Source organism: Vipera berus (genome assembly GCF_964194415.1).
Source record: "Vipera berus genome assembly, chromosome: Z".
Taxonomy (NCBI): Eukaryota; Metazoa; Chordata; class Lepidosauria; order Squamata; family Viperidae; genus Vipera; species Vipera berus.
The window spans coordinates 85043856-85055330 of NC_138205.1; the positions used below are offsets into that span (position 1 = coordinate 85043856).

General features: G+C 38.7%; 1 protein-coding gene across 1 annotated transcript in view; it reads left to right on the forward strand.

Moving 5' to 3' along the window:
* The window catches only part of NEK10 (NIMA related kinase 10), a 166281-nt gene that overhangs the window by 89217 nt on the left and 65589 nt on the right, over positions 1-11475 (forward strand). The window contains exons 26-27 of the mRNA XM_081345079.1: positions 112-182; positions 8430-8643. Of these exons, the coding sequence (XP_081201205.1) occupies positions 112-182; positions 8430-8643 (285 nt within the window). The remainder of the gene's footprint in view (positions 1-111; positions 183-8429; positions 8644-11475) is intronic.

Genomic DNA, 11475 nt, shown 5'->3' on the forward strand with positions numbered 1-11475 from the left:
AAATGACAGCTATAAGAGGAAGCTAATTATGTGAAGTATGCCATGCAGATCAAATAGAAAATTACAATATAAAAATCACTTTAAAAATGACAGCAACTATTTATTTTGCAGATAGTAGAAGCTGTTTATGAGCCAGTACCAGGAGGTATGTATACTACAAAGATATCAGCTGTCATAAAAAGGTAAGTATGGTTTTAAATCAGTGCATTTTTCCACTTTTATTAATGAACTTATTTGATTTAAACAGCATTCAGTCTTTGCCTCTTTATTTATTTTATTAAATAATATATAGCTTTTTTTGGGGGGTGTCTCTTTTGTAACCTTGAATGGCTGTTAAGTGACTATCATAACTTAAGATCTACCTATAAAGAAATATCAATTGAATTTGAATATACAAAGTAGTTGAATTAAAACCTAGCGATTATAACTATAAAGAATTAGTGGTAATCAGTAATTGCTTTCCAATAAAAATAATAAACTAGACCTTATATAATAATAATAATAAACCTTTATTGTCAAAGTACAACGTGTACATTGAGATTAGCTGAGCCTCCCCCCGTGCTCTCTCCCCCCAACACACAGTGACAACAAACCCTCCATCCCACCACACTATGTGAACCAACTACACCACACACCGGCCTCCCAAGTCAATTCTGCATAAGATTATGTCCCATTTAAAAGCCTAACAGCCCACGGATAAAAGCTATTTTTCAGCCTGTTGGTACGGCTGGCTATATTCCTATATCTCCTACCAGATGGTAGGAGAGTAAAGAGATACCGTCCAGGGTGTGAGTCATCCCTGAGAATCTTCCTCACTCTTCCAAGGCAGCGAGCCCTGGCGATGTTGTCCAGTGGTGTCAGGGAACAGCCCACAATGTCTTGTGCTGTGCTCACTACCCTCTGTAATACTTTCCTATCCGCGGCTGTCAGACCAGCATACCAAACCACAATACCATACGAGAGGACGCTCTCTATGGTAGACCGGTAAAAGAGGGTCATTAGCTGTTGTTCTACCCTGTTCTTCCGCAAGATCCTAAGAAAGTGAAGCCTCTGTTGGGCCTTTCTAGCCACCTGGGTTGTGTTAACTTTCCAGGTCAGATCTTCACAGAGGTAGACTCTCAGAAATTTAAAGGAGGAAACTCTCTCTACACAGTCCTCCCTGATGTAAAGTAGGGCAGGTTCCTCCTTTTTTCTACGGAAGTCTAACACCATCTCTTTCATCTTGCTGATGTTTAGGTGCAAGTTGTTGTTACTACACCATATGGATAGTTTTTGTACCTCCGCCCTATATGCTGTCTCATCCCCACCTGTAATAAGACCCACCACAGTTGTATCATCTGCGAACTTGATTATCGCAGTGGATGGGTCAGATGATACACAATCATAAGTGTATAAAGAATACAGGTAGGGGCTAAGCACACAGCCCTGTGGCGTGCCGGTGCAAAGCTTCAGGGGGGTGGACAAAGCAGACCCGACCCTCACTGTTTGTACCCGATCCCTAAGAAAGTCTTGAATCCAATCGCAGATAGTCAGTCAGCTTCTTGATGAGAATGCTCGGCAAAATGGTGTTGAAAGCCGAGCTGTAGTCAACAAAAAGCATCCTGACGTAACTTCCAGGTTTCTCGAGATGACTTGCTACTGAGTGTAAGGCAGTAGCTATGGCATCATCTGTCGACCTATTTCCCCTGTAGGCAAATTGATGTTTATCAAAGTCCAGTGGGAGGCATGTCCTAAGATGTTGGAGAACCAATCTTTCAAAGCATTTCATGACTACAGACGTTAATGCAATAGGTCTGTAGTCATTCAGGCACTCAACTGCAGTTTTCTTGGGGACTGGGACAATGGTAGCTGCCTTCAAGCATGATGGTACACATGCCGTTTGCAAGGAGATGTTAAAAATCCTTGTCAGGACCCCTGCTAATAGATCGGCACAATTCCTGACCACTATCCCCAGCACCCCATCTGGGCCTGCGGCTTTGCTGGGATTCACAGCCTTCAATACAGCTCTCACTTGGTGTTCACACAGGGTGAGTAGCTGAGAGTCAGAAGGCCGGCCAGCAGAGGCTACGGGGTCTGGTCTTTTAACCTCGTAGCGGGCGAAGAAGATATTCAGCTCCTCAGCCAACGAGGCATCGGTGTTTGCCATGCTCCTCGTGCTGCCCTTATAGTTGGTTAAGTGCTGCAGTCCCTGCCATATCACTTATTAACAAAATATAACTAATTAAATTAAATTAAATTAAATAATATGCATTATATAAGCATTAGAGGTATGTTACCAATCCAGAAGTTACAAGTCGCCAATCAGAGGAGTATCTCTACTACTCAAAATCAGATTTAAAGTAAAACAAAGTAGTATGCTTTATTTTCTCATTTCTAATCAATATTTGTAAGGAGAATTTGTTCTAATTCTACGATTTCTTTGAGATATAATCTTTCCAGGACAGTTCAATAAAGAGAAATATCTTATTGTGCATAGGATTAACTTTGGAGGACTTGCTGAGACATGCAGGGTAGAAGATTGGAGATACAAAATACCTTCTTTTAGAAGCTGTGCAGGTTTTTATTCCTTCGTTCCATCTCCTGCTTTAAAGAAACAAAGTGGTAGCTCCTGCTGTCATCACCTGCCTTCTAAGCAGTACCTCACTGGCATCTGTCTTCTAACTCCAGTGACCCAGAGTGCTAACACTGGTTACTAACTTTCTAATGATTAAATAATAAAAATGAGAAACTTGAATTTTATCTATAGTATCACCTCATAATTATGTAGCTTATAAGTATAATGTCTATAGGATTGAGAGCTTTACTCGAGATATGAACCAATCTCACAAAAGATAAAAGAAACAATCTGTATTTTAAAAAGCTATAATAAAGCCGTTTAAGTATTAGAATTATTTAATTTTAAGGACAAGGAAGAGGAAGTATTAAGTATGCTCACTACCTTGAGTTATTTATAGAAATAATAAAGGAATAAAAATATCTCTATAAAATGCAGAGATTTGGTTTTGAAAAAGGTCCTCCAAGAATCTACAGAAAGATTTCCAGGTGATATTATTACAAATCATAAGTAGATTCTAAATTTAAAATAGTGTCTGAACTTCTCTGGAAGAAAAAATAAGGACTGAAATTGAATATTTAATGTCATAAATTATACATGGAAATAAAAAGGCAAAACATGAAACTAGCATTCAGATGCAAAGAGAGATCAAACTTTGCACAAATTTATAAATAAAATAGATAGATTTCAATACATTTTATATATTTCCACAGAAATATAAGAGTCCTGAAAAAGATGTTTCCTTAACTTCAAATAATTGATTTTATTTTATTGTGCCATGCTTTTTCAACTTTTGGGCAAGTTACACCTTAATTAGAGACTAAAAATGAAAATCCTACAGACAATTAATTTCTTGTTTGAAAAAGACTATTTTTTTTCAGCAGAAAGAAAGGCTAGGATATCCTCCTATATGCATATGACAGATAAATTAAGGAGATCTCCAGGAAGGAAAAATGCTTGCTAGCAAATTAAATTAAACAGTACCTATTTTGACAAATGTGTATCTTTCAAGTAATGGCAAAAAGATATATCTAGATTTATATAGCAATGGAAGAAATCAAGGGTTAAATATACAGTTCTTCAAGATGCAAAAGAAAGAGGAGGATTGTCTGATTCCAAATTGTATTTTGTAGCCTGCTGTTTGGCTTGTATAAAAGAGTTGTGCTGTTGAGAAATAAGAGAATGTTAGAAGAACACAACTCAAGGTTTAAATGGCATGGCTTTTTATACCACAATAAAATAAAATCAATGTAGATGTTAAAATCATTGTTAAGAGTTACATATTAAGAATTTGGAACTGAGATTGTGCCCAAAAGTATCTGTATTGGTTTTAGCATAGAAGCATTTTATAAAAAAAACCATGGGCAAAGGGAAGTGATTAATACAGCAAAAATAAAATCAATGTAAATGTTAAAAATCATTGTTAAGAGTGACATATTAAGAATGTGGAACTCAGGTTGTGCCTGAAAGTATCTGTATTGGTTTCAGCATAGAACCATTTTATAAAAAAGCCATGGGCAAAGGGAAGTGATTAATACAGCAAAATTATGGAGAATTTAAGATAAAGCCAAGAGAACAATTAATTGCAGGGGGGGTTAGTTTTCAGTAGTTTTCATATGCACAGTTAAGAGAATGATTTATTATAGATAAAAAGTAGGGGAATTAATCTACATAATGTGGAATTTGGAATTGAATTATGTACAAAGATAAACATATAATGGCTAAAATGTATAAACTACATTGAGATTTGAAATGGAATAAGAACAAGTAAAAAAAATGGAGGATAAAATGGGATAAGAATTTTGATTACAATATACAGATGGACCAATGGGAGAGAAATTCATGGGCTGAAATTCATATTGCTTTATACCGGTAATTTAAGAGATTATGTTTACAAAGTGATGTACCATTGGTGTATGAGAAAAATAATCTCAGATGCATAAATGTACTTTTAATCAATGTTGAAAATGTGAAAAACATGAAGGGATATTTTACCATTTATGATGGTCTTGCAAAAATGCGAAAAAGAGTTGGATACAAATACACATGATGATGCAAACAATTTTAAAGATTAACATACAGATAAAGCTAGAACTTTTTAAACTGGGACGTATGGATAAACAGTTAGGAAGACTTACGAGATACTAGTTTTATATTGGAAACTGCATCAAGACTACTATATGCACAAAGTACAAAAACACTGAAATACCCACAATCAAGGAGTGGGTTGTAAATATGGGCAGAATTTTAATTATAATGTTTTGTATCCTCTTGGCTTTGTTTCTTCAATTTGTTTTTTTAGTAAATTGCTTTCTTATAAAGGCTTTACTATCATTTTATACTGTCCTTATATCTGACTCTTTGTTAAGGTTATTCTCAAAAAAAATCTTTCATATTCTTTTTTCAGTTTTCCATCATTGATTCCTTTCTGTAACAAAATTAGCCACCATCTATAAATTCTAATTCTTCTCTTATATGTTAAAGTCATTGGTTTATGATCTGGAATGATCTTTGAAACTATCTTCACTTGTTAACACATATGACAAGATTTGTTAGAAATCCAAAACCCATGTATTCATGAAAAATATCTGACTCTAGAGAAATAAGTATATTCTTTATAATCTCAATTTTTATGTTGTCATACATTTGTAAGCTGATAGTTGTTCAACATTTCAAAAAATGTTGTTGTTGTTAGCTGCGAATTCGTGTCCAACCCATCATGACCCTATGGACAACGTTCCTCCAGGCCTTCCTGTCCTCTACCATCTTCTGGAGTCCATTTAAGCTCACGCCTACTGCTTCAGTGACACCATCCAGCCACCTCATTCTCTGTCATCCCCTTCTTCTATTGCCCTCAATCTTTCCCAGCATTAGGCTCTTCTCCAGTGAGTCCTTCCTTCTCATTAGGTGGCCAAAGTATTTGAGTTTTAGCTTCAGGATCTGGCCTTCTAAAGAGCAGTCAGGGTTGATCTCGTCTAGGACTGACCAGTTTGATCGCCTTGCATTCCAAGGGACCCGCAGGAGTCTTCTCCAGCACCACTGTTCAAAGGCCTCAGTTCTTTGGTGCTCAGCCTTTTTTATGGTCCAACTTTCACTGCCATACATTGCAACTGGGAAGACCATAGCCTTGACTATACGCACTTTTGTTGACAGGGTGATGTCTCTGCTTTTTAGTGTGCTGTCAAGATTTGCCATGGCTTTCCTCCCGAGGAGCAAGTGTCTTTTAATTTCTTGGCTACAGTCCCCATCTGCAGTGATGTTGGAGCCCAGGAAAATAAAATCTGTCACTACCTCCATTTCTTCCCCCTCTATTTGCCAGGAATTGAGAGGGTCGGATGCCATGATCTTGGTTTTCTTAATGTTAAGTTTTAACCCAAGTTTTGCACTCTCCTTCTTCACCAGCAACAAGAGGCACTTTCTGCCATCAGAGTGGTATCATCTGCATATCTTAGGTCTTAATTCCAACTTTTGATTCATCTAGCCCTGCCTTTCTCATGATGTGCTCTGCATATAAGTTAAATAGGCAGGGCGACAGTATACAGCCTTGCCGGACTCCTTTCCCAATTTTGAACCAATCAGTGGTTCCATGTCCAGTTCTCACTGTTGCTTCTTGGCCTACATATAGGTTTCTCAAGAGACGAATAAGATGGTCTGGTACGCCCATCTTTTAAGAACTTGCCAGAGTTTGTTATGATTCATACAATCAAAGGCTTTAGCATAGTCAATGAAGCAGAAGTAGATGTTTTTCTGGAACTCTCTAGCTTTCTCCACGGTCCAGCATATGTTGGCAATTTGATCTCTAGTTCCTCTGCCTCTTCGAAATCCTGCCTGTACTTCTGGTAGTTCGCGATCCAGATACTGCTGGAGTCTAGCTTGTAGGATTTTAAGCATAACTTTACTAGCGTGAGAAATGAGTGCAATGGTGCGATAGTTTGAACATTCTTTGGCACTGCCTTACTTTGGAATTGGAATGTAAACTGATCTTTTCCAATCCTGTGGCCACTGTTGAGTTTTCCAAATTTGCTGGCAAATTGAGTGTAGCACTTTTACTGCATCGTCTTTTAAGATTTTGAATAGCTCAGCTGGAATACTGTTACCTCCACTACCTTTGTTGTTGCTCAGCTTTTCTTTTCTTTTCTTTTTTTTTTATTGAAAAGTTTTGTCATACATTTTATCTTTGACAGTCCCCCCTACCCCTCCCGTATCCCTCCCTCCTTACCCCTCCCCCCTCCCCACCCCCCCGACTTCCCAGAGCTAAGTACAAGGTATAAAAAACAAAAAAAGAATCATAAACAACCATATGCTAACAACCATAGACTCTAAAATCTATCACTCTCTAGCTCACATAGGATAACTACAAACACTATTAATATAGAATATATATAAAAAAAACAGAAAAAAAAAGAAAGGAAGACTTATTCAAATACTACCTGAAACTTCTTAATCCCATATTTGTTCTGGATATACTCAATCCATTCCTCTTAACAGTTTAATAGCCTCCTTAGACTTCACAACCTCTAAATTCAAAATCCAAGCCTTTTCTTTTTCCTTTATTTCATTCCCCAATTCTTCCCTCCTAGCTTCCACAGCACATCTATGTTTATTGTTCATATATATCAACACCCCTCTCAAATAGGCCTTGCTAGCATCCCACACCATATCCATAGAGGTGCCCTTATTCATATTAATTTAAAAAAAAAAACCCCTTCATCCGCTGTTTACATTCTTCCACATTTCTCTGGTTTCTAAACAAATTCTCATCTACGTGCCACGAGCGCCTATCTCTATTGTCCTTATAAATCTCTAGCCAAACTGGGCTATGATCAGAAATAGTTCTTACACATATCTTCACCTTCTTAATCCTTAAAAAAAAGTCATTTGTCAACAAAATAAAATCGATCCTGAAAAAAAATTGATGTCTGTCAGAAAAAAAAAGTATAATCCTTTTCATGCGAATGTCTTTCACGCCAAATATCTCGCAGTTCCAAGTCATCCTTCATTTCAAAAAAGGATTTAAACAGTCTAGCATGACTTGGGCCACGCTTAAAAGCTCCAGCCTTGTCCATCTGTACATCCAAAACACCATTCCAATCCCCCATAAAAATAAAAATTTTATAATCCAACTGGGTAAACTTTGTATGAAATAAACTAAAAAAGTCAACTTGTTGTTAATTAGGAGCATATAATCCAACTAAAAGCATCTTTTTACCTACTAGTAGCAAGTCTATCATAACGTATCTTAATGAAATTTATTTAGAGTGGAATAAGATATAAATTGATTACTTTTCATCTTAGGTGATCTCATAGTGGTTGAAAAGTGGATGAGCTTATTCTTTTATCAGCATCAAAGTAATGATGCATTTCTAGATTATGCTTATGCATACAAACCTCAACTTAGTTTTCAACTGCAAATCTTTAACCTTTTGTGAGCCACGATCTTTGAAAACTTCTTTGCCTTTTGTTATAACATTTTTGACTATGTTTTACATACCATTCTGAGAACAATGTATAGACCCAAACATGACCTAGCTCCTGACTGTGTGCACATTGTTTTAGTAGCCATATAATAATGTTTTTTCTGCCTAGATGTTATATTGCTAAAATGTTTTTCTTTATCCACTTGAGCAAGAGCGAGCAAAGTATAGTTGTGTAGATATTCTTAAATTCATATCAGTCCTAGTGTGCATGAGTAGGAAGGGATTATGAAATTTGTATTGCAACAATATCTTAGGACTACATTAGAACTTCTGAGATAAAACAAAATTAATATGTTTCAGTTAAATTCTTCATATAATATAGTTTTATAAGCTTCTACTTAGGCACAGTAAATAACTGTAAGTTAAAGTGTCCATCACCAACTATTTTCCCCCCACAGATGTTTGACCCCTGATGCAGAGACCCGTCCTGATATAGTAGAGATCAGTTCAATGATTTCAGATGTTGTGATGAAGTATTTAGATGGATTATCAAATTCCCAGCTTGTCTTGGAAAAGAAATTGGAACGTGAAAGAAGGCGTACTCAGAGATATTTCATGGAGGCCAATAGGAATGCAATAAAATGTCACCATCAACTTGCTGTGTTATCTCAAGTAAGATAAATATATAATTATTTTGTTACCAAGACTACATTACATCCTCCCTTATTTGTTCCAAGTTGTCAATGAGCATATATAGTACAGCACCACATTACCAAGCAAATAGCTATATACTTACAGTAGTGTGAATAGTTGGTTGCTGAAACTAGAAAAGAAAAATAGTATTTGTAACATCATCCAAATGCTATGTTGTCTTTACATTTGAAAAGAATTGAGATGGTAGCATATACATTTTTAATGCTCCCAACTTGCATTCCTGAAAATATTGGTTATAATATTGTAAGGCTAAAATTTTGAAAATTCAACAAAATAAGGGAACATAATTAGCAAATTAAAAGCAAATCACTGCCTCATGAAAACAAAAGAGAGACAAAAATAGCCCAGTAATGAAAGTAATTTTATGCCTCAAGATTATTGGCTTTTAATTTATAAATTCAAACATACCAGTTTGGTCACAGGTATACTTCAACAAAACAACTGGAAATTATCCTTTAAATCAGAAAAAAATGACTTCAAATCTATTGTACAACATACCTGGAAAAAACAGATGTTAGAATTTCAACCTTAATTTCACATTAAATAAAGCTCCTATATGATATTCAGCAGTTATTGAATTTTTGTAATTATTGCGTAGTTTTTCTACAATAAATCTCCTTATCACATCTTGTGCTGTGATAGTTATTTGTGCCAGTTTCTTTTCTATTTGAGAGAATCTTAACAATAATTCCAATTATTCCTTTACTGCTACTTTATAGGAGTTTGAGATTCTAAATCCAGATCATAGCGAACAATCCCCTTACTATAATGTTAACTATCGAAGAGATCGTTAACATCATTCCAATATTGGAATTAAATAACCAAACATTAGACCTGGCTGTCATAACAAATCAGCCAGTTCTAATAACTGTCAGTCTTGGAAGAGCATTCTATAACTATGATACTTCAGTTGCTAGGATTCCTTTTTGAATGTAGGATAGACCTTTGGGAGATGCAAGGCTTTCTTCACTGACTGTTGTGATTTACAATTAATCCTTTGACTTGCAGAGCTGTAAAATGAGCAGTCCCTCTTTTGGAAGGAAACAAGTGCTTTAAAGGCTCTCCAGAAAAAAAGAGGGTTGGGCCAGGTACAGTTTTGGAGTAGCATGCTCCACAGTGTGTGCCGGCAGCGAACGACTTCATGGCAGAGTTACAGGCGATCCATCGATTGGTGCTGTTCTGTACCAGCCTGCTACCGGCCCTGCAGAAAAGGCAACCCCTTTATAAACGGCAAGAGGCTGGAATGACATCTGCCAAATTTATTACTACAAAAAACAAACAAGACACGTACCAAGATACAGGAGCTTTGAAACACTATCTGAGCGGTTGCTTTCAGCAAACCAGCCCTCCCCAAACATTCCCTTTATAAAGAGTTCAGGGCGTGGCCTCTCTCTGCCTCCTTCCGAGAAGCCCCACAGCCTTCCTCTGTTTACTCCTACTTGACTGCCTCCTGCATCGGGCGTCCTTGAACAGGGCCAGCTGTGGGTCATCTTCATCCACACTGTCAGGCTCACACAGCTGGGTCTCCATGGTGACCAAGTGGGAGGGGCCTGCCTGAGGGCTATTATCAGCAAGATCTTCAACCCCCTCAGCAAGGTCTTCAACACCCCCCTCCTCCTCTGATTCATCTGACCCAACTGCCGAACCCACAGGCTGACCCTGAATCACAACAGGTGCGACATCAGTTAGAGAAGGCCAAGGCCGATTACAAAAGGTTTGCTGATCGGTCAAGGCGGGATAAGCCTCCACTATCGGTGGGAGATCAGGTCTGGTTGTCCACCAGGAACCTACCATCAACACGGCTGGTGAGAAAGTTAGATCACCGATATTGAGGACCGTTCCCAATCGAGGCTGTCATCAATCCGGTTGCCTATCGCTTAACTCTGCCACATTCCCTGCGCATGCACCCAGTTTTTAATCGGTCTCTGTTGGTCCTCGAGCAACCGGCCTGTCCACTCTGCCGAGCGGAACCTCCCCCATCAGGACCTCGTGATGGAGGCAGCACCCCCGAGTACGAGGTCGCCAGCATCAGGGACTCCCGTTGGCTGAAAGGTCGTTTACAGTACCTGATTGAATGGAAAGGCTACGGACCAGAGGACTTCACCTGGGAGGACACGACCGCCATTCATGCCCCTGCTTTGGTGTCCGCTTTTCATGAACAATTTCCATCCCAACTGCATCCAGATTGGCAGACCCGGGGGAAGGGCCCTGCGGTGCAGGATAGTGTTGTGATTCAGTGTCAGCCTGTGGGTTCGGCAGTTGGGTCGGACGACTCAGAGGAGGAGGGGGGTGTTGAAGAGCTTGCTGAGGGGGTTGGAGGTACTTGCTGATGAGAGCCCTCAGCCAGGCCCCTCCCACCTGGTCACGACGCAGATCCAGCTGTGTGAGCCTGACAGCGTGGATGAAGATGACCCACAGCTGGCCCTGTTCAAGGACGCCCGATGCAGGAGGCAGTCAATCAGGAGTAAACAGAGGAAGGCAATGGGGCACCTCAGAAGGAGGCAGAGAGAAGCCACGCCCTGAACTGTATAAAAGGGGAATGCGTGGGAGGGCTGGTTTGCTGAAGGCAACCGCTTGAATAGCTCCTGTTTCATGGTTCGTGTCTTGTTTGCTTTTGTATCCATAAATTTGGCAGGCTTAATTCCAGCCTCTTGCCTTCTTGTAAAAGGGGTTGTCCCTGCCTTTTCTGCAGGGCCGGTAGCAGGCTGGTACAGAACAGAAGTACAATCATATCAGGAGCAACTACTGGTCTAGAAAACTATGGTATTTAATGAGCAATAGCAACTCTGT